Here is a 27,702-nt window from a genome sequence, read left to right on the forward strand (position 1 = left end):
ATGATATTATGTTACCAGATCTGCAAAAAGGGGTCTTACAGCCTTTCCAATTGCATGTACTTGGCAACCCATAACTTGACTTGTAAATATGGCACCAGTCTGAAATTTGGTCATATTGTACCCCTAACATACCACTGTTGCTTGGTGTAGTCTAAATATGAAGGTGATAGATTAACACAAGAGGAGTTATGTGAATTTGGAAAGGCTATAAGACTGCTTTTCGCAGGTCTGTTATAGTGCTGGCAAATCCACTCCATCACTACACTGTGAAAACTTTGGCCAGTCTGTTCCATTCCATTCCAGTTATTATAACTTGCCTACATAGACGTCTATTGCCTGCAAACTACGTATGTTGTATTCAGCAATATTAATTGTGTAGATCGATAATAACTACGTGGTGCCTCCTATTACATGTGCAGATTGCAGAAGCCACCATTAGGTTTTTCAAACTATTTTTTGGGTCTGATGTGATTCAGGGGAAAAAACTTTTAGTGTGCTTGCTGTCAAACTGCCAGTACCGTGTCGTGATTGGTCATGGCTCTGCATATGTTTATTCTACCTTACTAGCATTTGTGTGTATCAAGACTGATTGTGAGGAGGCCTATATAGACCCATTGTCAGCTTTGAAGAGCAAATTGCTCTAATAGAGCAGTCGGTATAGTTAATATTCTCTGATTAAGCAGTTGCGAACTGCAAAGTATGTTTTCCATCTGTGTTTTCCTCATTTATTTAATTAGTTATATAAAATTAATAATTATAGTGCTCACAGAGTACAAGTCTATTGATAATACTTGGGCTGGAATCATTGGCCACGTACTAACTAACTAGGTTTAGCTATATTGTGTAGACACAGGAAGAGCAGAAAATACTGAGTAATTCAATCAGCAGAGTCTATAGCTATAGGCCTCACGGTCAGTCTTGTTAGTAAAGTAATAATAAGCAATACTAAAATAGATTGTCAGGTTGTCTCAGTGCGTACGCATTGGAGTCTTAAATTGCATGCAGATAGGCCGGCAGCTTTTTGGGAAAAAAAACTACTCTTGGTGATGGTTGGGTAACTGATGGTAACCCTACCCACATGCATGCCCTACACTAGCTATGTCTATGTCTTTGGACAAGGTGGCTCTGGATTGCCCTGGGCATCTGGGCACATCGTCTGCCACCTCTGGTGGCAATTAAAGCAAGTGTAAAGCAGGTAATTACAACCAAAGCTGCAGCTCAATCTGTCTATTCATGATTATGTAAAATAAAGTGTTGTTTTTACTTGTTTAATACAGTTTTCGAAGTTGCAGTCTTTAACACAATGGAGACCTTGTTGTTTATCACTGACATTGCAGAATCAGATTGAAGGTTGAATCTAGAGAAATAAAATGTCCACATTAATATTAATATTATTAATAGTGTGCAAAACCTCTGAAGAGAGTGTAGCATAACACAAATACAACAGTGTGGTGAGTGCAAAAAATACAAGACTGCAGTGTGTGTTAATTAAAACAATGCATGGTTAGATAGTCTGCTCTTAAATCGTTGTAAAAGTAATTTGGTTGACTAATTCATAATCTAAACAGTTCCATAATCTGATTGTTGACAGGAAGAAAGAGTAGAGGTGACTGTTTATTCTAGAGTAAGGTAGTTAGTAGATGAAATTTTGATGTTGTGTGTAAGAATGACATGGAATGAGGTAATGGCTATAGGAAGTTATGAGCTAACTTATACATCATTGTAACTTTTAGGTTAGATCTTCTTGATTGTAAGCTCCGTCATTCTTATAAGTCCAATTACCGGCACTTATATTCCACAAGCAATTGTTCATAACAAACCCGCTGGGCTGCTTGTCTTTGGATTTTTTATCTTGTTTAATGTAAGGGTCCCATATTGTGCATGCATATTTGAGGATTGGTACAACTAAAGATTAATAACACAAGTTCTAAAGGGGGACAGCTTTTCAAATTTCTGTGTAAGAAACCCAATTTTGTAGTAAATATGTTGTTATATGTTACATTTTGTTGGCTGACTTACTAACTGTATTCATCAACCCCTGACAAAAGCAGCTTGCCACGTGCAGTAATATGCATGTTGCATTTATAATATAATAGTGGCACAATTGCCGATATACAATAAATACACTGTTCAAAAATTTGTAATTTCCTCAACTAAATTGTCTACCAGTTTCTTTCTATTCTAGATAAACCCTAAATGCTCCAGTCCAAGTTTCACCACCAATCAAAATCTGCAGATTATTATGATTGTTAAAAGAATCAGTCATAGCAGACATTGGTTCAATAGCTATACAGATTGTTCACCGGTTGCACTGACAATACCAGTAAAGACACATACAATAGGAAACTTATTTTGAAACTGGTAAAGTACAACGGTTTGATCTTCCTCAGGATCATACATGGCTGTTTTGAGAACTCCAGAGGAACATTCAATGTTGTCAGGATTGCTGATAGCTTTGTATGATTTGTAAATGTAGGTTGGGGCAGTAAATGTACCACCAATCTGTATTACCAACAAAGCCATGAAACAACTCAGTAGTCCCTACTGGAATCAGACGATCATTTAAAGTAACCTCAGCCCACATGTTGCATTATCTATCAAGAGTTATTACTGCTTTATATGCAGAACATTTGAAGTATGGATGCCATCCAACATAGAACAGCAATGGCTCAGTTGGGCTGTGAATCTCAAATCCTTCATCACTTAACGTGTACTGCAGTCATACAAATAGATAAAAGGGGTAGCCTGGATCTTTGCCATCAAACTGAAGTGAGAGTCAGGATTGCAGTACTTTCATCAATATACTGATTTTCAACTGTCATTGTCTTATGCTCCAGAAATCCATGCATTGCATTGTTGTCAGTGACATCATTGATTGGCAGTTAATAAGATACATTGTAGAAAGTGTACTTCCCCTTTAGTTAAATTTACATGGTTATTAATAACATTTGTAGCAAGCTTTAAGTATGCATAGTAGTAAATCTATTTTGACCCATTTTGAACTTTGAAACTTTGTAACATTTTTATCATAGCATGCATATAACTGTCTGAATTTTTCAGTGAATGAAATTACAGTATCTGGCTATAGTTTGACACAAAAAGTAGCTTAATTTGTGTAAGGAGTCAACTTATTTTGTTTGTTTAAATATAAAATGTGTGGAACAGGTACCTTTTCACAAATCCGATCACACTTATGGTTATGAATGCTTTACAGTGTATGATGGGATATGATTATAAAGATGGGAAATACACTGAATGTCTACTAGCATTGCTATATATATATACAGAAGCCTATAAATGTAAAACTATAATAGCCAGGTGTATAGTTATAGAGTGCGCGATGTATGGGATGTGAGTAATAATATGTACAATGGTTAGAAGAATCAAATTTTCTATATAAAGCGATTATAAATATTGATTTGAGTTGACATATGAGTGAAGCAATTGAAGATTCTACGGGGAATTTGAATTGAGTGCTATATATAATATACATTTCAATAGTTTTAATATACATGCACAGTAGGAATGCATGCATATAGCCACCAAATTAATATGTGCGGGGATCCATGAGTGTGTAAATAATAGTCAGTTCCAGGACTTAATTATGTACAGTAGTACACGTCAATGTGTGGTTCATGGTCAGACATTTACATGCAATTTACTTCCTTTGTTTGACTCAAATGCATGCGGATCATTGAATGCATCTCTTTGATGTGTATACGTATTATACATGCAATGAATCCAATGATTGCTAGAGTATGAAAACAACACAATGGTATACCACACCTACACAAGGTCTAGTTGTGGCTAAAAAGTTAGTTGTAAGTAAAATGACCTTTGGCTAGTTGTAAATGTAATGCTGATTGGGCTAGTTGTAAAAATAGCCAGCTGCACCACAGACTCAAGTATAACAAATCCAAACTTATTATACCTACATTTTAACTCTTTTACACTGTATATACTATAGAGATTCGATTAACAGTGTACATGCCTCATTCAATCTTGAGATGGTCATTTATTCCTTTGATTAGAAATTGTCTTACAATCAAATTAGTTTTATTTTCTTTTTTACAGTCTCTCATAAAAATTGCCATAAAACAAGGTTACCATGGCTACCATGTACTTATTATAAGTAGTTTTTATTTTTAAATTTTGTCCCTTCAGCTTGCTAATTACTTTCAGATCTCAATCATTTCTCTAAAATTGCTTCCAGATTCAATCTTGGCACATGTACATTTATCTTGTGTGATAAGGGGGCAATTGGAAACAGTGGAAATGGAAACCGGAAATGGAGAGTGGAAATGGAAAACGGAAATGGTCAAATCATCATATAAATGTACCCTAGGGTAAAACCCTTGTTTAGTGGCCACCTCTTAAAAACCACCTTCTTATAAAGACCACTTCTGTACAAAGACCACATTGTCATTAGATCGCAAAGATGGCTAAGGACCACTTTGTGGTCACCTTTGATAAAGACCACTACTTTACACGGCAATATTTGGTAAGCTTCAAACATGTATTTCATTACTAATATCAATGCCATCTCTTTGTCCACACTTCACTCAAGTCATATACCATCATCACTTAGTTTGTACCAGCATAGATGACCTTAAGACCCTAGTATATTTTAATAAAGTGGTCATAATATAGGATGTTTGGAACCTAGCTATTATTGTAATGTGAAGAGGTGGTCTTTGTAAAAAGAGGTGATCTTATAAAAGGTGACCATGAAGTGGTCAGTATGCCTTAGCCATCTTTGAGATCTAATTACAATGTGGTCTTTGTACAGAGGTGGTCTTTATAAGAAGGTGGTCTTTAAGAGGTGGCCACTAAACAAGGGTTTTGACCATTTCAGTTTTCCATTTCCACTTTCCGGTTTCCATTTCCACTGTTTCCAATTGCCTGTGATAAGATGCCAGTAAAGAGGAAAACTGTAGGGATTTCTGACTAACTAGTGGGGTCTGGAGCATACTCCCCCAGGGAAATATTGAAACCCTCTGATTACTTTAACTGTTTGGACAATCATGGCAATATACAGCACAAATTTAAAAGTAACTTCAAAGACAATGTGCCCCCCCCTTCCGTCTAGGTTAGAGCTACTTGTAAAAAAAAAAGGATGGTAGCACAGCCGTTATTTCACAAAAAAAGGGGCTCCCAGAAGTCATCAGACTCCTTTCACCATGCAGGGCTAACTGTACTTTGAGCTAAAAGACTGCAAGGTCAATAAGGTCACTTTAATATTAATTTTTCTTAATTGTTTGTGTGGCCCATACAGGTGTCTCCACATTTCAAGTGTCTATGTACACTAACAAATTCTAGTCATTCCACAACTGTAATAATTCCATCCTATTGTGGTCATATAAGCCACTCCTATCTATTCTTCCAGGAAATGCCAAAAATTTTTCTATTGTGGTTTAATTTAATCACAAGTAGCATGATATGCATTGTGTGCATGCAATACAACATGTACACACAAATCAACCTAACCATACTTGAGGTAGATTTTTACACCTGATGAACCTGTGACTCATGGTACGTACATAGTAATGTCGCTGCTACATTTGAAATTACATGTAATAGCTAGATAGGATAAAATCAAAATGCTAACATTATTTAGTTAGCATAACCGGCTATAGCTAACAATGGGAGAGTTCTCAAGTATCATAAAAGACAAACGCTACATGTACAGTTAGCTAGCTGATTTTGCTTTTTAGTATAGTTACATACACTACTGAAAAGCAATGCATATACTACTTTACAAAACATAAAGGGTAGCTAATGATCATAGCTAATCTGCTAGCCTCTGTAGAATGTTGATACATAATCAAACTATAGCTACCGGGCGTGACTGACTACTGGAAGCATAGCTATAGATCTTCCAACTTATACCCTATTGATTCTGTTAGCATATAGATTGCATTCTTCCACCACGCATTTTCTTTGATGTCTGTGGCATTATTGGAACAATTTACCAACTGACACAATAGAATCCCAATCTCTACAAGTATTTTTAGATAAATTATAACTGACTCTTATCTATGTGATTTGTAATGTTTTTTCCTTACCTGAACATATCAGTTTGTAACTGTGTTTTCAGTAATCATAATCATAATTGTTGTGAGTTAACAGAACACTGCGGAGTTTGTTATGTTGTAAATCTCTCAGCACCAAGTCTTCTACCCTTCCACCCAAATCAGTTATGATCTGAACGTACTCGCCAGTAACAGTATTCCTCAATACTTTATTAGTGAGTGGCAGGTCTTTGATCATTTGATCTTCGATGACAAAACGATCTACAGCGTGAGCCACTCCCAACAATGTTACGAAACCATAAATGTGCCATTCTGCATTATTTTGCTAGTTTGTACTGTCCACAATTAACTAGCTACCGATTCTATAATGCTGTTTAGAAATAATGAGGTTTTTATAGCAATCACTCACGTGAGTACGGAACAATTTGTTGCGCCCGCCCATACAATACTGCAAAAGGGCGGGCGCCAGCATAAGTGGGAGATTCCCTAGGGCAGTTGTCTAGATTTTCGGATCCACTCCATTCAATCTTTCAGTATCATGATAGGGGATCTTTCAGTATCATGATAGGGGCTTCTTACAGGTCCCTAGTGAGATAGAAATTAAATATAGCTATATCAGTGCAATCATTGGCTGCATATTGATGATATTACAGTTATGGCATATGATGGGTTGATCACTGCATGTTGCTAGAGTTTGCCCTCAGCATGTTCTGCATGTACATATGATGCCAGAAAAACCGGAAAGGTTGAACATCTCCAAGTTGATAAAATATAGCTACGTATAGCTACGCAGTGGTTCAAACAGAATACAGACCCAGACAGATTTTAACTTTTATATTACGGTGATGATTTTTGCAGTCAAAATTAACTTGTCAATTAAATATTTAACACAAGGATTAGCTATCAAAATTCATCAACATCTTCAACATTTTATAGCTAACATTTAAGTAAAACAAGAGAATGGTATACACCTATGAAGCTATAAACAAGTGCATTTGTAAAATTGTAACAAATACATAAAATATTTGTCACTAATAATGCAAATATATGCTATTGAAAATCTAATGTGTGTGTGAGCTAAATGGTCTAACAAGTATGTTTCTACTCTATATGAACTCCAAATATTCCAGTCCAAGTTTCACCGCCACTTAAAATTTCAAGGTTATCATGATTATTGAAAGAATCTGTCATGGCAGACATTGGTTCAATAGCTACAGCTTGTTCACCAGTGGCACCAACAATCCCAGTAAAAACTTGGACAATAGGGAAGTTGTCTTGGTAAAGTGCAATAGTTTCATCTGCATCAGGGTCATACAGTGTTGTTTTAAGAACTGCAGGAGAGCATTTAATGTCATTGGGATTACCAATAGCTTTGTAAGCATCATCATAATGGGTTGGTTTACTTAATGTACCACCAATGACAGTGCCACCATTAAAGCCAGTAAATGATTCAGTGACACCTGTTGGAATAGCATGATTATTTAACAAAACATGAGCCCACTTGTTACACTGTCGGTCAAAGGTTATCACTGATTTGTACACAGGACACTTGAAGTATGGATGCCATCCAACATAGAACAACATTGGTTCAGTTAGGTCCATGTTGGTGACTTCAATATGAATATCAAACCCTTCGTCACTTAGCATATAGATTAATTGTACATATGGATGAAAGGGGTAGCCCAGATCTTTACCATCAAATTGGTAACTGAGCTTTAGATAAACAGCGTCACTATCAATTGACTGATCTTCAACTTTCATTGTCTTGTTCTCAAGAAATCCATGCATTGCATTGTTGTTGGTGACATCATTAATTGGTAATTGATATGATCCATTGTAGAAGGTGTACTTCCCCTGTAATCAAAGTGAAATAATTATCATGATATTCAGTAATAATGAGTATTTGTTGTGATACAAGTACAGTGACAACAGTGTACTAAGGACACTTTGGGGTCAACCAAGGGATTATCAAGGTGACTTCATTCTCCAGATAACTTTATATGATGTCTAGCTATTTAACGTCTAGAGAATGGCCAGTAGTTAATTCACATAATTATATATTATCATAACTCACTTGCTTCTTTTACTTAGTGCAGTGTGATTTATATACATATGGCAGTGAGTGAGATATGGGGTTTATGACGTGCACTTTACCATAAGTGGGTTGGTATGTATATATACAATACTGTCATGTGTACTTGACACATTGATTGTAATTGTGTGCAGTCAGATGCACGTACATGGAATGAGTCTTTATGATTCACCATATAGCTGCCATTACACCAAAAGCAAAGTAGCACAGTGGTATACACCTCATGAGATTGAACTGTAAACCACATCTAGCATTGACAAAACCAGACTTTTGAATGCAATTTAAGACTGAACATAAATGGTACAAATATAGCACAATAGCACTGAGATCGAATTCTTTAAGAAAGTGAAACACAAACTATACAGTAATAGTCAACAGTGCTAATGTAGACAACTTGTAAAGTATTGTATAGCTGCATGTGTATGAGTTATCATTATTATGTTCTGAGGGTTACTTAAAATTTGACACTAGTACTGGTATAGCATGCAGACAAGTTACCACGATTTGACAAAAGGGATGTACAACAGGATATTAGGTACACAGAAAAAATACTGAGAACGGGTCCTCAAGAAGCTGTAGGCATTTTATGGATAAATTCACAATTTTATGCTATTATTATTATTATCAATGCTTTACAGTGACCAGCACTGAAGGTCTGACAGCAACATGTACTGCAGCCTTAGGATTACCTAACCTAACAACGATTACAAGGGCTGACTTATAGCTAATAAGGTGTAACAGAAAAGGGGTCAAAATAAGGAAAAAAATCCCTCCAACCCCAGGATTCGAACTACAGGTCACCCAATGTCTAGTCGGGGCCACACTCAGTCTTCTTACAGGAGGGATGGATTTTCTTCCTTAAACGTACAGTGTGTATTATTATTAATCCTTTACAGTGACCAGCACTGAAGGTCTGACAGCAACATGTACTGCAACCTTAGGATTACCTAACCTAACAACGATTACAAGGGCTGAGACTTAATGACTTATAGCTAATAAGGTGAAACAGAAAAGGGACCAAAGTAAGTTTTGGTGGAGAATACAGTGGAACCTGTTACTCAGGCCACTTGGACACCTGTGTAATCTGGACACTTGGTAGTGGTCCCAATGTATCCCTTAGAATGCTGGAAAATCAGGACACCTTGATAATCGAGACACTTTAGGTCAGTCCTACAGGTTTCACTGCATAAACCTCATTGCAGTAACACTTTATACATTCTGAGCCTATGCATTGTACTGGTGCCAGTTGAAATCTATGAAATGTATATAGTATACTGTATATATATCATTTGCAAAGGGCAGTGCTCAAGGTCACTGCTCTGTATATGTGTTCAGTTAAAGCACTACCACATGTGTGTATAAAAAATAAAGGGTGTCTTGAGGCTAATACAGCACTCGGAGAATGCACAAGCATAGGCAGTGTTTTAAGTTTTATATCATACTTCCTGGTCATCTTGCTTGGATTGTTCTTCTGGTGCCCTAACCGCTTCAATTTTTAGTGATCAGACTATCAGTAAGTGTTCATATACTTTGTTTCTAGTAGTAGAACAAACTGGTAGGATTAGTCTAGGCAGTGTTTTAAGTTTTATATCATACTTCCTGGTCATCTTGCTTGGATTGTTCTTCTGGTGCCCTAACCGCTTCAATTTTTAGTGATCAGACTATCAGTAAGTGTTCATATACTTTGTTTCTAGTAGTAGAACAAACTGGTAGGATTAGTCTGGCTAGTTTTGGCAATTTACAATGTCATGCACATGATCATTCATTATGCCAGCATGATTTCAGGATTTAGAAGTACATGAGGGACCCGGGCATTACGACGGCATTTTGGCTTTATCATTTTGGTGATAGAAAATTTGTTCTTTGCATTATAGAATCAAGATACTCCAATACAAATTATAGTCAACCATTCAGTCACGCAGGTAGAACTATTAAGACATAAAATTTGTATGATACTTTTATTGCTTTTCTTTGGTTTCAGGATAGAGATATATAGAGAGGGGATATACCCTGATGTGCCCCTCTGGATTCCCTACTGCAGTGTACAGGTGTTCTTACCCTCCAAGTGCCCACGGTAACAGACTCTACCTACTACGAATTTGCACTAGTACTGTAGCATTTGTGTGTGTGTGTGTGTGTGTGTGTGTGTGTGTGTGAGGCAGCATAGCCAAGTGGCTAGAGCATCAGCCTGGAAATCAAAAGGTTCCAAGTTCGATGCCCGGTTATGCCAATGTGGTGTTGTTGTTGTCCAGCTATTTATTGGGGACCTGCAGCTGGTGGCCTGGTGTAACCTGGGGAAGCAGCCCACCCAGCTGTACCATCAATGGGTAGTTGGGGGAATCAAATGCTCAACTGTCCTTTGTCTCGATTGTTTAGTGGTGTTGGAGTTGTTGTGGAACTTTGGATTCTGCAACCTCTCTCTGTGAGATCTGGACAGTCCTCTTGCGGGATACTAGCCCTGCTCCAGGAGGATTTGCCTACACAAGGTTAAAGTGCTTAAGTGGCATCCCAGTTCACTGGACGGCAATAGTTGTCATAGGCTTTGCTTTTGTAGGCTTTGTATGTGTGTGTGTGTGTGTGTGTTTGTGTGTGATACACTTTCTAGACACCATATAAAGTTTACCAATATTTAAACCACATAATTATAATTATCATCCTAACATAATGCATGACCATAAGATCCATTAGTGTGCATTACTGTAACAATGCTATTGTCTCATGTAACCAATTTCAACCACAAGTTGTCACTCTGATTGACATACATAAAGAGGTCTATTCAGTGTTAAAGTTTTATGGTGTGGTTTTATATGATGTGGTTGAAATTGGTTGCATGAGACAATAACATTGGTATAGTAATGGATTTTATGGTCATGCATTATGTTAGGATGATCAATTATAATTATGTGGCTTACAAATATTGGTGAGCTTTATATGGTGTCTAGAAAGTGTATCATGATCACACACACACGCGCACGAAAGCAGAACAGTTTATTTCTTCAGTCTGTACAACACGCAGAACAGTAAAAGTATGCGACTTTACTGTTCTGCGTGTTGTGTACACACACACACACACACAAATGCACACACACACACACACAAATGCACGCACACACGCATGCACGAACACACAGTGCAGCCAATTCACCATTTTGCATACAGTAAAGATGTGACTTTGTACCTCTAGTTAGGTTGACTGCACATTTGCATACATGATTTTATGTTTTTGATTTGTATTTCGTTACATACATGTGTGTGAGTATGTGAGAGTGAGTGATATGAGTGTGCGTGCTTGCCCGGCTTGGCATGCGCTGTTGTGTGTGTGTGCGTTTGTGTGCTTGTAAGCTTATTCAAGATATAAAACAAAATTATGCAAAGCTAGAAAACTTACTCCATTGATTCTGTTAGCATATGGTAGCAGAATGGCATTCTTCCACCACGCGTTCTCCTTAATCTCTGTAGCATTTTTGTTGTGTGTTAACAGAACACTGCGCAGCTTCTTGTGACGCTTATGCATCAGCACCAAGTCCTCTACTCTACCACCCAAATCAGTTATGATCTGGACATACTCGTCAGTCTTCGTATTTTTCAATACTTTAGTGTGCAGGTCCCCGATCATCTGATCTTCAACTGCGAAGTGAGATGCAGCGTGAGCCATTCCCAGCAACGCTACGATAACAAGGAATACTACCTTCTCCATAATCATACTTTCCGAAATTATGGTGGCAGTATAGTGAGAATCTCAGCAGAAATGGTAAGAGCCTTTAAAGGTATGTTACTAGTTTTAGATACTAGCTTGGGTCTGGCGGCCGCCCCTCAGCTTGAAATCAAAGAGATTATAACACACAGGTATAAATAAATCATTTTACAAAACTGATTAGTGTAGGGGAGTTAATTATAGTGGGGGAGAAGGGAAAATTATATGAACTTTTCTGATTAATATTACCATTATAACACGTCTCCCAGCTCACGATCTAGCTAACTTTACAACTGATCTACCATCAACAGCTACCGGTTCTCGTTTTATGTGAATACTGTATTCCTGTGGAACAGTGTGTCTATTGATATAGTGAGTATCAAATCAGTGAACTCTTTTCGTCGTGCTCTTTATCGTCTGTTTTGTACTTAGTGTTTCTTGTAATTGTGTTTTTGTATTGCTCCTGTTATGAATGTATGTTGAGGGAAGCGCCCTTGTACAGGCTATGTCTTTTGGTGCCACCCTGTCATTTTGACAAATTAGATAAATAAATGAGTCAGTAGTCTGGTCCCTACCACCAATGGCGGCTGCACTGACCAGCTTTTATATACAATCACGTGAGTGTGCCACGACATCATGATTTGCCATGCATTTACAGCAGGCTTGTTGTAATTGTATTTGTAATTGTAATTAATTACTAATCATTAGCAATTTTCAAGTAATTGTAATTGTAATTGCTCACTGAGCATAAAAGTAATGGTAATTGTAATTGTAATTTGCTGTTCAGTCAATAATCATTATGTAATTCAATGCAAGTAATCAAAATTATGCTAATTATAACAGTGCTACTCCATGACTTGACTAGTGACTATATATGTACACAATGATTTCTGACAATGCTCATCATACACCTACAGTAGAAGAAATAAGTGGAAAAGAAGTAGAATCAATAGAGCCCCCAACTAAGAAAAGAAAATTGTTTGGCTGATACCTCAAACACAGTGGATGGTTTTTAGAAGGTTCAATAGTAGAAAAAGAATTTAAAACGTATCTAGATGACACAGATTTTACAAAGGATGAAAACCCTTTAAAATGTTGGAAGATAAAAGCAAATAAATACCCCCATTTTAAGTACAATAGCAAAGAATATGCTGGGAGTTCCAGCAACATCTACACCAATTGAGCGTGCATTCAGCCATAGTAGCAATATTCTCAGGCCGAATAGATGTAGACTATTACCAAAAAAATTGAACATTTAATATACCTAATGATTAATGCTGGAGAATTGTTGTACCCCAATGTACAGTAGTAATTGAAAAGTAATTGTAATTGTTAATCATACTGAAGTAATTGTAATTGTAATCATTAGATTGGTTTTAAAAAGTAATTGTATTTGTACTGATTACTTTTGGTTGGTAATTACAACAAGCCTGTTTTACAGTGAGGGTTGCGTGTTGCTTTATCTAGTGGCCAGACCGCGCTTTTTTCTCTTTGTCATTGCCGGGTTAGGGACCACACCCTTTTTTCTCTCTACCCAATGACAAATCATAACCAGCTAACCTAGCTTGCAGCATGTGTTATTTCAAATCAACACCTAGTAGAGAAAAAGGACCATAATACATGCATTGTAGCTACTGCTGGCAGTTGGCGATGATGACTGAGTTTTACATAATGGGACTGCCCACCTTACCTTCATGAGCACTATGTAGATGCTCAGGCAGAGAAGAAATTCCAGTATTCAAGTTATACTATAACATATTATGATAGCCAACTGTGACATGTCAATGTGATATATCATTGTAGCTACCAGATCACCAAAACAAATATCTCTAGAAATTTGGAATTTAGTTGTATGGTGAATCAAAGTGTATGTGATATTCATAAGAACTTGTGACATTATAGCAGATGTTAGTGTGTAACACACCATGTGTGGCACACGAGGGGTCTGCAACTCTCTTTATATCTCATACAGCCCTATTTGAAACCTTGTGCTATGTCAGCATCCTTACAAGAGGTCAAGTTTGTAGTGACGAAAGTATAAATTCGAAAAAAGAATTCCGCGTATTTCCGTATACTGTGTATCACGTGATGCTACTATTCCAGATATCTAAGATTTAAATGCTTTGAAATCTTGCCAAATCACAAAGATTTGAAATCGCGTACAGGATTTTTCAGACCCCCCACATGCACATCAACTGTTGTATACGGAATCATGTCTTTGTTACAGTGGTATATATGTATTGATGTGATTATACTACATGCGACATATATATATATACATGCATTGAGCACATACAGTAGGTATACAGAGAGGGGTAGCTATAGCAGCCATTAACAGGATAAGTAATGAAGAGATATAGCTATATGCAGTGTAGCTATAGGGTTTTTAGCTAGTAATAGCGCATGCATGCACTTCACATTGTTCACAACACCATAGTAAACTATAAACACACAGTGAAGTGAGCTACAGCAGCCCTATCAATGGGACCCTGTGTGGCAGCATGGATGGTATTGTATTCTGCTACTAATCCCAACTGCAGTCATGGCTATATAGCTACTGTTGACAACCATCATATCACCAGACTATTATAAAACTGATTTAGTGCACCATGCCAGTATAGCTGATGATGTAGTCATGTAATTCAAGATGTCTACATGACAGCAATTAGTAACAGTATGTAGCTGACTGCCACACAAGCCCAACGCAGAGAGTTAAACCACTTGTCCATGCAGGGTCATGTTTAAAGGCAATACCATTAGATGTCTAATTTAGATACAATTTTAAAGCTCAGATAACAGAGTTCAGAAACTACATACTTTATACTGTATTGATATCCCTCATAACTTGATATATAGGAATATGATGGGGATCCAATTAAAATAAGCTAAATTTATTAATTTCCATATCATAATATCATTGGCTGCATACAGATTCACATTTCTAAACAATTATTGATTCCTATATAATTATAATAGTGGTACTATCATGATACGTACCATTATAATACCTTATAACTAATTGATTATTATCACACTTAACTAAGTCCTGCAACATGTAAAATTTGTCACCTAAAGTAACTATAATTTATTAACCTCTCTATCATTTATACAACTACATACTAGAGAATTATACAAATACACTATTTGTCTAATACATGTATTCCTGTTCTAAATGGTCTAACAAGTCTGTTTCTACCCCAAGTGAACTCCAAATATTCCAGTCCAAGTTTCCCCACCACTTAAAATTTCAAGGCTATCATGATTATTAAAAGAATCCGTCATGGCAGACATTGGTTCAATAGCTACAGCTTGTTCACCAGTTGCACCAACAATCCCAGTAAAAACTTGGACGATAGGGAAGTTATCTTGGTAAAGTGCAACAGTTTCATCTGCATCAGGGTCATACAATGTTGTTTTAAGAACTGCAGGAGAGCATTTAATGACATCAGGATTATTAATAGCTTTGTAAGCATCATCATAATGGGTTGGGTTATTTAATGTACCACCAATGACAGTGCCACCATTAAAGCCAGTAAATGATTCAGTGACACCTGTTGGAATAGCATGATTATTCAGCAAAACATGAGCCCACTTGTTGCACTGGCGGTCAAAGGTTATCACTGATTTGTACACAGGGCACTTGAAGTATGGATGCCATCCAACATAGAACAACATTGGTTCAGTTGGGTCCATGTTAGTGACTTCAATATGAATATCAAACCCTTCGTCACTTAACATATAGCTTAATTGCACATATGGATGAAAGGGGTAGCCTGGATCTTTACCATCAAATTGGTAACTGAGCTTTATAAAAGCAGCATCTTTATCAATTGACTGATCTTCAACTTTCATTGTCTTATTCTCCAGAAATCCATGCATTGCGTTGTTGTTGGTGACATCATTGATAGGCAGTTGGTATGATCCATTGTAGAAGGTGTACTTTCCCTGCATGTAAATGAACATTACTAATAATGTGTAATTTATTTGTTGCAATAAAAATATATCCATCAGCTGTCAGGATATTCTTTTATACTGTAAAACACAATGGTGTTCTTATTTTGTTACTAGCTATTATGTGCAAACACACATGCTGAACCACAGGAAGTCAGATCTTGAACATCAGTCTTTAATATCATTGCTTGTTAAAGAGTGCAGGAGCCGTTATCATGCTGTCTATATGAGAACACAGCCACACTGATAGTTCACATATAGATGTTTATCATAACCCTCTTGCACCTCGTAATGAGTGTAATGTAATTAGTATATGTATATATGTCAGCAGGAAGTATTGAGCACAACATGGAGGGTGATACGCACAGCATTGCACACGAGTCAGAGTATACACATGGAGGCACATTTTTTTTGCAAATTTTGCAAGTAATGCCTGCTTCGTGAAATTACATACTTAGGTTATTTGTCACCATTTCTGGAATTCAGTGAACAAAAAAATGCTATTTTACACATTTCCGTGAACGTTTTGACCAATAAAAATTCTGCTTATATGCTAATTGCACATCATACATGATGACACATGACGAAAACAAACTAGAATGATACTCAATCTATACACACACTCTTGTTTTGTTATATGGAATTTTTGACTATGCAATAACAAAATTACACTGACATCAAAAGCAAATAACTCTCTCCATTATTTGACTACTTTTGCTGACATGATAAAGCCATTGTAGTGCCTGATTCCCTGCATCCATAGTTTTTATATTGAATAATTTTGTAAAATTGTCTAAAGCTTCTGAGTGACCCCTTCTCTTTCTTTTGTTGCTGTGTACCTCAATATATCCGTGATTTGCACTCCATCTATCTTCCTAGCAACTTCTAGTCCACACACACATACATGCACACACACGCACATGCATGCATACATATGCATAGCCGAGCTACTTTTTAGTAAAATATGTATGTTAAATATGTAATAGGTAGAGCCTGTTAATGTGACACCTGTACAGGCAAGCCCCCTCTCCACCTCTATCCTCAACTGCTGACAAAAGTATCATAATAAGTCGATAATAAAACAGTCAATATACTGCCTATATTCTCACGACTGGTTGCATGTAGCATTGACTTTAATAGTTCTACCTGACTGCTTTATTAGATGTAGAGTATAGTACTGCCATATTTTAACTATGCCCTAGCAATTTCAACACACTAATGGTGGTCTATCCAAAGGTACCATTGTCAGTGCATTTATAATCTATCCATAAAATTAATGACTACGTATGACTATAATAATCAATAAACTGCAATAAATTTAAAGAACTTAAAATAGTTATAGACAGTGTTCAGTGAAATCTTTCTTGTTTCTGATTAGCAAAACCCTTAAGGGTATAATATGTACTTCCTAAAGCAAAGTCTACACTCTCATATATAGCTAGAGTGTAACTGTTTCCTCAAGTGGTTGACAAATTAATTTTAAGATAATTGATGGTCTTGTAATAATTCATGACCATTAAAATCCACAATTACTGTAACAAACCAAAGGCATCAACCACATGTACAAGTAATCTGATTGACCATATATAGAAAAGGACACACACTATATACCAGCTAGGAGTTCACAAGCTCCTGCATGATATCAGCTACTCATGTTGACGTATCATAATAGTGCATGCAGTAAATACAATACAAATCAATTTGCTTGTACGTAATACAGTTAACCTACTGGAACAAACAGCATCACATATAAATCATCCAAAAGATGCAAGATTAGCTGTGTGTGAAAATGTGTGTGCCGGGTATGCTGTGGTTGGGTACTGCATGAAAACAAGGACATAATCTGTATCATGAAGTTAAAATCTTGAACTTGAACAAACATATAAATTACATGTATACATATGTGTATTTTGGCTGTGGATACACAGACCTTTAATGCAGACTTGTCTGCATTAAAAAGCCTATTAAAGGTATCCCAAATATTCAATGCATGCATACCATGCATAGTTATAGCCTGCATGACATAGTAATATAACTGTATGTTTGAACACATGCAGTATTTGAGCATCTTGGTGAGCATGGACTCGATCCCTGAAAAGTACACTACACATACACTTTGATAATTATACTTCCATACATGGTCCCATTTATAGCAACATACACACTTGTGTTTGCCAGTGTGGTGCATATATGATGTTGATGATCAAATCAAGTTGCATAGCAACTAGCTACCTTGTAATGACTATTTTGTAAATGCTATTCTATTCCACTAGGGACCTGTGAGAAGGCTTAAAGCCTGTGAATAGCTGTAGGGAGTCAGAAACACAGTGGCGGATCCAAGGGGGGGGGGGGGGGGGGACAGGAAGCACATGCCCCCATCCACCCCCAAAAATGAAACCATTATGCAAGATCGAGATATGGCTCTAATAAAGCAGTCAGTCAAATATTCTAATAGAACAGTCACCACACAATGCTTCCTTCATAGTTACTAAGTGTATATAATGAAAAAAACTAGCATCTGCAGCACTATCCCATACATGGGCACCAACGTTGAAACCGGGTCACTACTGCTGACCCGGATGACCCACTGACCCGGATGTGACCCAGATTGACCCGGATTAATTAAAGCCGAGACGTGTTTCGGCTAGTCTCGGGTGAGCGAACGAGTCTACATTTGAGCGTTCGATTCGTGTTGAGTAAATATTGCAACTTCAGCCTAGCTGTAGGTTGAAGACCAAAAAAAAAAAAAAAAAAAAGGTCTTCACCTACTGACAATAGCTACCCCTCACCATAGATACCCTCAGTTTCGTGCTACATACTGCACTTACTAACAAATAGGCGTGGCTGAGCATATGTTGGTAATGCGATAAGTGGGCGTGGCTCACGAAAGAGCTACGCGATAGCGTTTATAAGTTTCCACGTCGTCAAATGAACAATTTCGTTTCTCACGTGATCCAATCCGGGTCAGACCCGGATAAATTGTAAACCGGGTCAGACCGGGATAAATTGTAAACCGGGTCAGACCCGGATGACCCGGAGAAAATGTGACCCGGATGACCCGGATGACCCGACCCGGTTTCAACGCTGATGGGCACACTTAACCAGCTAAGGATATTTTGCAAATGAAATTGGTATTCTGTATGCCATTCTTTAGATCCATAACTATAAGCTATATAGACCCTATAACTTCTTGATCAATGTAGTCCATTTATAAAGCAGTATGATTTAGATATTTATAAAACCACTCTACATCAAAATGCTTAGCCCTGAAACATATGAAATAGCTTTAGCTTCTAGGGGGGCTGTGCCCCCCAGCTCTATCTGCCTACTACCTTCACTAGTGCACCCCCCTTTGCCAAACCCTGGATCCACCCCTGAAACTTGTAGCTGAAACTATAATGAAGCCAGTTTCAGTTGCTGTAGCTACTTAGCAAATTGCTGCTTAGCTAATTGAATAGCTATAGTATTATAGTATATAATCAATCAAATGTGGCTAGGTGGTTAGCTAAAACAAAATTATGCAAAACCAGAAAACTTACTCCATTGATTCTATTAGCATAAGGTAGCAGAATAGCATTCTTCCACCACGCGTTCTCCTTAATTTCCGTGGAATTTTTGTTGTGTGTTAACAGAACACTGCGCAGCTTCTTGTGATGCTTATGCATCAGCACCAAGTCCTCTACTCTACCACCCAAATCAGTTATGATCTGAACATACTCGCCGGTCTTCGTATTCCACAATACTTTAGTGTGCAGGTCCCCGATCATCTGATCTTCAATGCCGAAGTGTTCTATAGTGTGAGCCATTCCCAGCAATGCTATGATAACCAGAAATGCGCCCTTCTCCATAACGGCCATACTTTCCGCAATTATGTTGGCAGTAGTTAGAAATAATCACTCGTCACGATATAATCACGTGAGCACGTATAAGGGCTGAGGCAATCAAAAATGTTGCCATATTTAATGTATAAAGGTTTAATTTTCCTCTGTGTGTGTGTGTGTGTGTGTGGGGGGGGGGGAGGCACCTCCCTAGTTATAGTGTGTTTTGCATGCAGTTGAATATGTTTTGCACACTTGTTGAGTATAGGTTTCCACTGGAAGCCTATACTCAACAAGTGTGTAGCCTTCCACTTATGACCCCTCATCCCTGTAAATCCTAGAACTACCCTGTTGTACCTGAAGAAAATGTCTATAGACCAGTCACTGTGCTGGCCACTGCACATACAGCTCACAAGCATGCAGGGAGTCAGGATGATGAAGTCTTAACTTCAGTAGTCAACTAGTCTACAATGCAAATTGCATGCACGACCATGTGATAGGTTGGATCAGCTGGCAGGGGTAAGGGCAAACATACCAGAGTAAAAAAATTTTTAATATAAGGGTCAAATGTACAAATGAGATATTCGACCAACGCATATCTAAACCAACTACATAATATGTGCATATGTAGCTAGTTTGTGTGTTCACACACACAATAATAAAGTTGTATCACAATAGTCACGTGTACTTAACAGTGAGTAGGGGTGTATGCAGGAATTTTTAAAAGGAGTTTCCGGCATTGCAGCTAAGTGACTGTTGTATTAGAGCAGTTTATACTGCCTGACTGCTTTATTAGATCTTTTTCACTAATTATAATACATGCACTAAATTAATAATGCTATTATGTGAGACACCATTGCTTAACAAGATGTAAAGTGTCCTGTTTCATGATGATTCCAAACTTATGGAAACCTAAAGTACCACTTCCAATTGCAAGCGCAGTTTAAAATTCAAAACCCCTGGAAACCCCCTAGGCAGTACGTCCCTGAGTAAGAGAAACATTTCTACATGTCAGTATCTGCTATATACAGTAAATATTATCAAGCAGTGTATTTAATTAAACCTGTTTGGCTTATCACAGCTACTTTTTAGGTATCATATTCACCACTCAGTGCTGAAATGTTGTCACAAGTCACACAAATGTACAGTAACCCCACCCTTAAAAATGCGTAAATCAAAAAACATATCAGTCCAATAGTCCAGTGACTCCAGTCCAGTATTCCAGTCCAATAGTCCATTCCAGTATTCCAATCCTGTAGTCCAGTCTAGTTATTAGACACTACCTACATCTGAGTAATTAATAGCTTTATATATAGCTAGAAGACTGAGTTGACAGGTGTTACTATTCACTGGACTGGAACACTGGACTGGACTACTGGATTGGCATATTTTTGGGTTTCACAATTTGTGGTTGGATATATTAAGTCTTACTAGCTAAAGACAATTATTATATTAAGTCTTCCCTTATCCCACTATTAAATGCCAAATATAAGCAGTGGAATAAGCAATATAGATACTACTGTTCTACAACACTTATACACTCCTTACCCTTGTGTGTAGTAGTACTGCAGGGCTATGTTAGTGATAGTTAACTAGCCATAGAGAGGCAACTCTATAATGCCTTCTAATGAATTCAGTCTGAAATATAGCCGGTGTGCCATCTAGCTTACGCAAGTACTGCAGCTATGGCAGGTAGAAAGAACTTTATTGCTGTGTGACAATTTTCAAAGATAAAATTGTTTTGGATGCATGGACTGTGTAGCTAGCTTACAAATCTGAGATCTATGGTATCCTGACCTGTCATTGTATGTTGTTCAAGGTTATCATTGGAATCTTGATAACTGGTTAACCATTACTATTACAGCCTGCAGCATTACTACACCCAAGGGTAAGGAGTGCATAAGTGTTGTAGAGCAGTAGTGAAATCCCTAGAAGACAGTTTTTTTTGCCTATTCCACTGCTTATATTCAGCATTTTGTAATGGGCTAAAGGTTTATTATGATTATATATGATTAAAGTACTTGGTAAAGGCAGAGTGTGTATACCAGAAGGCCTTATAAAGGCCTGTGGGACACATTTCCTGAAGGTCTTTAGCTAGCAATACTCAATAAATTGAACCATAAAAATGTGTAACAAAAACCAATAATGTCAGTCCAGAGTTGACTACATCTGCATTGTTATTCATTGTAAAGGTCTGAGTGAACACAAAGGCAAGCATGTTTTCATCTAAGCTATATACGCTCTTGTCGATGAAAGTTATAGCTACATTTTGGGATATTTTACAAGCCTCACAAATAATTTGCTCTTTCAGTATTTCTGTGAGAAAAGTTCTGAACTTCCATGCTTAACAATGTGCATACTTTCTGTGTTTATTCTGTGAATTCTATCTCACTAGGGACCTGTGAGAAGGCTTAGCCTGTGAATTGTTTAGTACTGTAAGATAGTGATTAATGATCTATGGTTTTGACAAGTGCCTGTGCAAGAAAGAGAGCTCAGTTGAACTCAAACGTACTGTTACTGACTCCAATATGCTCATGATTATATATTTGGTTAAGCTAGAGAGCGGGCTTGGGGAGGATTCCTGTACACAGTGCCCACCTCTAAATCTATACCTTCAGTTTTTCAATAAACTGTACTGGCACACTAGCTTGCATGGATACCATATTTTTGCTTTTAAAACTTTATATACATTATACTCACAATACATACACACATCACTACTGAGGTGCTATGAGTCAGCTTAGACAAATCCTCCTGGAGCAGGACTAGTATATAACCAGGGAGGCTGTACCACGTCTCACAAATGAAAGTGTGGGGAGTCCCACCTGGACTTTCACCCATTGTGAAGCACATATGGCCAATTAGCATTTGATTTCTCAGTTAACATCATGCATGTACCCATTGATATGTTACAGCTGAGTGGGTCATTTTCCCATGCAGTTGACACCAGGTCACATTTACAGTAAACAGCTGGGTACACTGGAGCAATGTATAGGTAAAATTTATTGCTCAAGGAAATAGCAACAACAGTAATTGGGTATTTGACCTGGAACCTTTCAATTAACAGGCCGGTGCATGCTCTTGCCACTTGGCTATGCTAAACACATGCAATAATTTGTGTCTGATATCAGTCCACCTGCTCCTCTATTTAATATAGTGTTGTTCTTTGTAATTTCTATACCTAAGTGTACACACACCAACATAATTTACATAATTATTATGCCAACACATTAATTTTACTAACTAAAAACCTATCACTATAATATATAATTTAAAGCAAGAGTTTGTTTCTTATAACAGTATATAAGTATTAAAATAATTGCTTAACACTATATATAACTGCAAAAAAAAACACACACACACACACACACATACATTTATCGTGATGAATTCAACATGTTGTTCAAAGTTTATCTTTCTGGATGGTTTTGCTACTATTGCACATGAATCCCAACTGCTCCACTCCAAGTTTCACCGCCGCTCAAAATTTGCAGGTTATCATGATTATTGAAAGAATCAGTCATAGCAGACATTGGTTCAATAGCCACAGCTTGTTCACCAGTTGCATTGACAATTCCAGTAAATACTTGGATAATTGGAAATCTATCTTGGTGAAGAAAAACAGTTTGGTCTGCCTCGGGATCATATAGTGTAGTTCTAAGAACTGAAGAAGTACATAAAATGACATCAGGATTATTAATAGCTTTGTAAGCATCGTCATAATGGGTTGGGTTATTTAATGTACCACCAATGACAGTGCCACCATTAAAGCCAGTAAATGATTCAGTAACACCTGTTGGAATAGCATGATTATTCAGCAAAACATGAGCCCACTTGTTACACTGTCGGTCAAAAGTTATCACTGATTTGTACACAGGACACTTGAAATATGGATGCCACCCAACATAGAACAACATTGGTTCAGTAGGGTCCATGTTTGTCACCTGCATGTAGATTTCAAATCCAGCATCACTTAACATGTGGTTTAGCTGCACATACGGATGAAAGGGGTAACCTGTATCTTTACCATCAAACTGATAAGTAAGCTTTAAGATAATACCAGCTTCATTAACTGTCTGGTTTTCAACCTTCATTGTCTTGTTCTCAAGAAATCCGTGCATTGCATTATTGTTGGTGGCATCATTAATTGGTAATTGATACGATCCATTGTAGAAGGTGTACTTCCCCTGTAACCAGACTAATAACCAAGCACATATGTAAGTATGTGTGGGTAACACAGAGGAGCATACACCACACGGGGTTGAACTGTCTATGGTATACATCATCACACTTATAAGCAGCTTAAGCTTTGAAGACAAAATTGATCATACTGTGTATTATGTTAAGACTGTGCTATGTAGTCAAAATAAGGTTTCTTTTAAACTAAGGAATGGAAAAGAAAAAAAAAACGGAATTGTTTACATCAAATTCACTTTCTTTTTCATAAGTACCTACTGTCTACATCAAATGTATACACAGAGATCCGCCAATATGGTTAAGTTTTTATGTTTAGTTGCATACCATAGTCATTAATGTCTATGATGCGTATTCAGTAAAAGCTGTCTGTTAGGTCACTGTATATAGTATCTGACAAGGTCACCTGTCAAAACTAAACATTGTAATCAAAGGTAGATCCAGAGAAGTTTCCAGAAACTGGCGAGGCAATTAAAATTGATTTTACATTGATATCGAATCGAAATACTCTAATAGAGCAGTCAACTACCCTAATAGAACAGTCACATTTTGTATTTAAAGTTGCTTAGTAAAATATTTCCTGGGGGCATATTTCTATACCCCAAAATGATACTCATGTATGCTGTGTGCTCACAGCTCCATGTCTTAATTATTTAGCCTGCTCAAGCATGAGCAACCTATAAAACGTCAGCTTTAAAGATTCTTTTGGTATTGCAGATTCAATGTCAGAATACGTAATTTCCTGGTGGAATGTGCTCCCAGACACCCCTAGATGTAAGTGTGCATGCCACAGAAAATATGGAAACTTATCACCAAAATTTCTGGAGCTGCCCTTGGTAATGTGTACAAAAGTGACCCACCTATAACTCAATACTGGGAGGAAATTTTGGCCCAAAGACAACTGGTATAATGCAATCACAATATTCTAATTATGGAGTTGCACAAGGGTAGCCCTATTTTAGGACAGGGTTGTACATGTGTTGATGCACTGATTTCTATGTCAGCTTGTGTATGCAGTGGCAGATCTATCAATAGTTTTGGTTTGGTCAAGATTCCCCTTTTGTATTAGCTCACCCAGTTGCTATGTTGATTTTATATAGTAAATAACTTAACCGTAGTTACAACTATAATTCAGTAGTATCAATGCAATTGCACTTCAGGGGCTGATCCAGGGGGTTTCTGAGGTTTATAGAAACTGGTCAAGTGTATTCAGGCAATATAATATTATATATACACATTTTTTTTGTATTGATTTGCAAAGTTACCAAATGTTCAGATCAAAATACTGTAATAGAGCAGTCAACCACCCTAATAGAACATCTACATTTTTATTTATTAAGTTTCCTGTACCAACACACTAAAATATTATCTTGGAGTGTTTAAAAGTCTAATGGTTGTTAGCTAAGTGCAAGGGTAGCTCCAGAAATTGGATGGGGGGACACTAGCTAAGTAACTACACTAAAAGAGCAAACTGACTAAGGTTAGGACAACTTGTGATTATTAAGTAAATATATTTATACACTAAAAGGTAGCCTAAGATGTAATTTTGCAGAATCTATAACATATCAAAGGGAATGCTCCAAAACACCTAGCTATGATACATATACATTCTATATTACATTTCAGATGCCCCCTGCTTCTGGTATGGTCTATAAAGATAATTCAAGGTTGGTTAAGCATGTAATGGATTGTTAACAATGGCAAGAGTCCACATGAGATCAAATTGTGGTCACATGAGGCAGACTGAGGACTGGTCTTTATTTTGTGCATGTATACTTTCTCTCAGTCTCAGTCGCTTCTCCTGTACACTCTTCATACATGCATGCTAATACCAGGCCAGAATGAGGGACCGCTAGAATGAATGATACCCATCATTAGTACATAAAATTAAGGCTGTTAAGTCATCAGACATATGCAACCAACTGAACAGGACGAAAAAGATAGCTATACCCGAGGCTATATACCTGAGTCAGAGTGGGCATGAGGGTTTGAATAGCTATAAGGGAAGGGAGAATTTGCCCAAACTCTCCATGCTGGATGACCTATTCACCTCTTACCCCATTGATTCTATTAGCATATGGAAACAGGATGGCATTCTTCCACCACGCGTTCTCCTTGATAGCTGTAGCATTTTTGTTGTGCGTTAACAGAACACTACGCAACTTCTTGTGCAGCGGATGCTTATCTTGCAGCACCAAGTCCTCTACCCTACCACCCAAATCAGTTACGATCTGGGCGTACTCGCCAGTCTTCGTATTCCTCAATACTTTAGTATGCAGGTCCCCGATCATCTGATCTTCAATGACGAAGTGAACTGCAGAATGAGCCACTCCCAACAATGCTACAATAACAAGAAATGCACTCTTCTTCATAACCGAATCCTTCACGACTAAAATATAATGACTCTGAAGAAATGTTCCCGGAAATGGTAAGCGGATGCACGTGATTATGATACACTCACAAGTTTTCGATGTTCGTTAAATAGAATTTTATTGTAATCAGCGTGTCTCGTTTCCTGTCCCAACCGAAACGATGATTTCTTGGCAGTGTCTTTATTCATCTTTGAGAGGTAGTACTAGTACCTGTGTTGGCATGATATAGTCTGATCCACTGCATTTTATGTCTGTTAGGAGTAACACGTTGTAGACCAGCTGGTGCACTCGCAGCGCGGGTTGCAGTTCGGTGGAGAAGCACACCGTTCTGTTATAAAGAGAAAATATATCACAAAATTAGGGAAAAGAAGGTATTCATATTATTGTATACAATAACCACTGCAATGCCGGTTGAACCACTTGTGATCACAATGCAGTATTTTATTTATTACTGCTTTACAACACCAGATGCAAGATTACAGAATTAAAATGGTTGTGTACAAAATACTTGATCTCACTTAGGCCAGGTAAAGTAGATTGCTATGTTTTCATCAGCCACTTCCTCAATTTAGATATGGATAGTCTTTTGTCATTAATTATTGAAGAAAGCACCCAAAATCACAGTGACAGCTGGCTATCTGTCACTACAAGGATAATCAAAAGCTTATGCTTATACTTTACCACCTTTTTGAAGCAAAATGAAACATTGTGAAAATGATGGGTAATAAGTCTAAATATCAAAATGCTGGTGCACATGATCAACTATAGCAGTAATGAATTTAGAGGCAGCAGGGTGGAAGGCGATGCGGTCAGGTGATTGGAAACCCTAAATCAACTTTGCCTGGTCTTAATTTGCTTAATCTTTTGTTCGGCAACTACAAAACCCTAGTAAATTTGTAAGGTTGGCCTTCTCAAGTCTTTGATTGCCACTTCTACCAACTTAAATGATTGTTTGATTCACTGAAAAAAGTCCCGCTTGTTTGTAGGCCTCTCGGGTGGCATAGAAGTGACTGCCGAAAAGGCAGAAAATTTGATGGAAAAGATATTTGGCAAAATGAACAATGTGTCTATTTGTTGAATTTAAATTTGACAGTTAATGTTCCTCTTGATTGCAGGGGCCCATGTTAATTGCACAAGCACTGCAGGTACTTTAGAATTTCAGTAGATGATAGTTGACAGTCAAGTGATAGCTTTTGAGTATGCATCAAAGGCTCAGGTTTTCATGAGTATAAACATACAGTAGCTATCTGTGGTGCATCGGTGGAAAAAGTAGTGACATGCTTTACAGATGAAACTGGTACGGCAAAGGATCTGAAAGTCTTAGTCCTTGAAATATGCCATGCATTGGGTCACTAATGTAAACACATACTACAGAGTAAACTTCATTCCTGACCTCGCTTAAGTTGAGAAACTTCAGGTATCTAACTATTTTAGTAGTTTTAAATTTGATGGTTTCATTGAAAATTTACCAACTGCCAAATTTAATTCTCTGTCAAATTTTCTGGTCACATGGTATATCACTCAGAAAATATTGAAATCCTTGATTAAG

General features: G+C 37.4%; 3 protein-coding genes across 3 annotated transcripts; all 3 read right to left on the reverse strand.

Moving 5' to 3' along the window:
* Positions 1 to 6,909: 6,909 nt before the first annotated feature.
* LOC136240731 (uncharacterized protein YihR-like) lies at positions 6,910 to 11,904 on the reverse strand. The gene is made up of 2 exons (XM_066031771.1): positions 11,513 to 11,904; positions 6,910 to 7,886 (listed from the first exon to the last, which is right to left on the reverse strand). The coding sequence occupies exons 1-2, from the start codon at positions 11,825 to 11,827 to the stop codon at positions 7,134 to 7,136; spliced, it is 1,068 nt and encodes a 355-aa protein (XP_065887843.1). The 5' UTR covers positions 11,828 to 11,904; the 3' UTR covers positions 6,910 to 7,133.
* Positions 11,905 to 14,814: 2,910 nt separating this feature from the next.
* LOC136240948 (uncharacterized protein YihR-like) lies at positions 14,815 to 19,651 on the reverse strand. The gene is made up of 2 exons (XM_066032042.1): positions 19,309 to 19,651; positions 14,815 to 15,763 (listed from the first exon to the last, which is right to left on the reverse strand). Exons 1-2 carry the CDS (start codon positions 19,624 to 19,626, stop codon positions 15,011 to 15,013), a joined length of 1,071 nt encoding a protein of 356 aa, XP_065888114.1. The 5' UTR covers positions 19,627 to 19,651; the 3' UTR covers positions 14,815 to 15,010.
* A 3,252-nt stretch (positions 19,652 to 22,903) lies between these two features.
* Positions 22,904 to 26,198, reverse strand: LOC136240854 (uncharacterized protein YihR-like). Its single transcript, XM_066031915.1, has 2 exons — positions 25,839 to 26,198; positions 22,904 to 23,774 (listed from the first exon to the last, which is right to left on the reverse strand). The coding sequence occupies exons 1-2, from the start codon at positions 26,151 to 26,153 to the stop codon at positions 23,022 to 23,024; spliced, it is 1,068 nt and encodes a 355-aa protein (XP_065887987.1). The 5' UTR covers positions 26,154 to 26,198; the 3' UTR covers positions 22,904 to 23,021.
* Between the last annotated feature and the right edge of the window lie 1,504 nt (positions 26,199 to 27,702).

This window comes from Dysidea avara, chromosome 12 (genome assembly GCF_963678975.1).
Source record: "Dysidea avara chromosome 12, odDysAvar1.4, whole genome shotgun sequence".
In the NCBI taxonomy this organism is placed as follows: Eukaryota; Metazoa; Porifera; class Demospongiae; order Dictyoceratida; family Dysideidae; genus Dysidea; species Dysidea avara.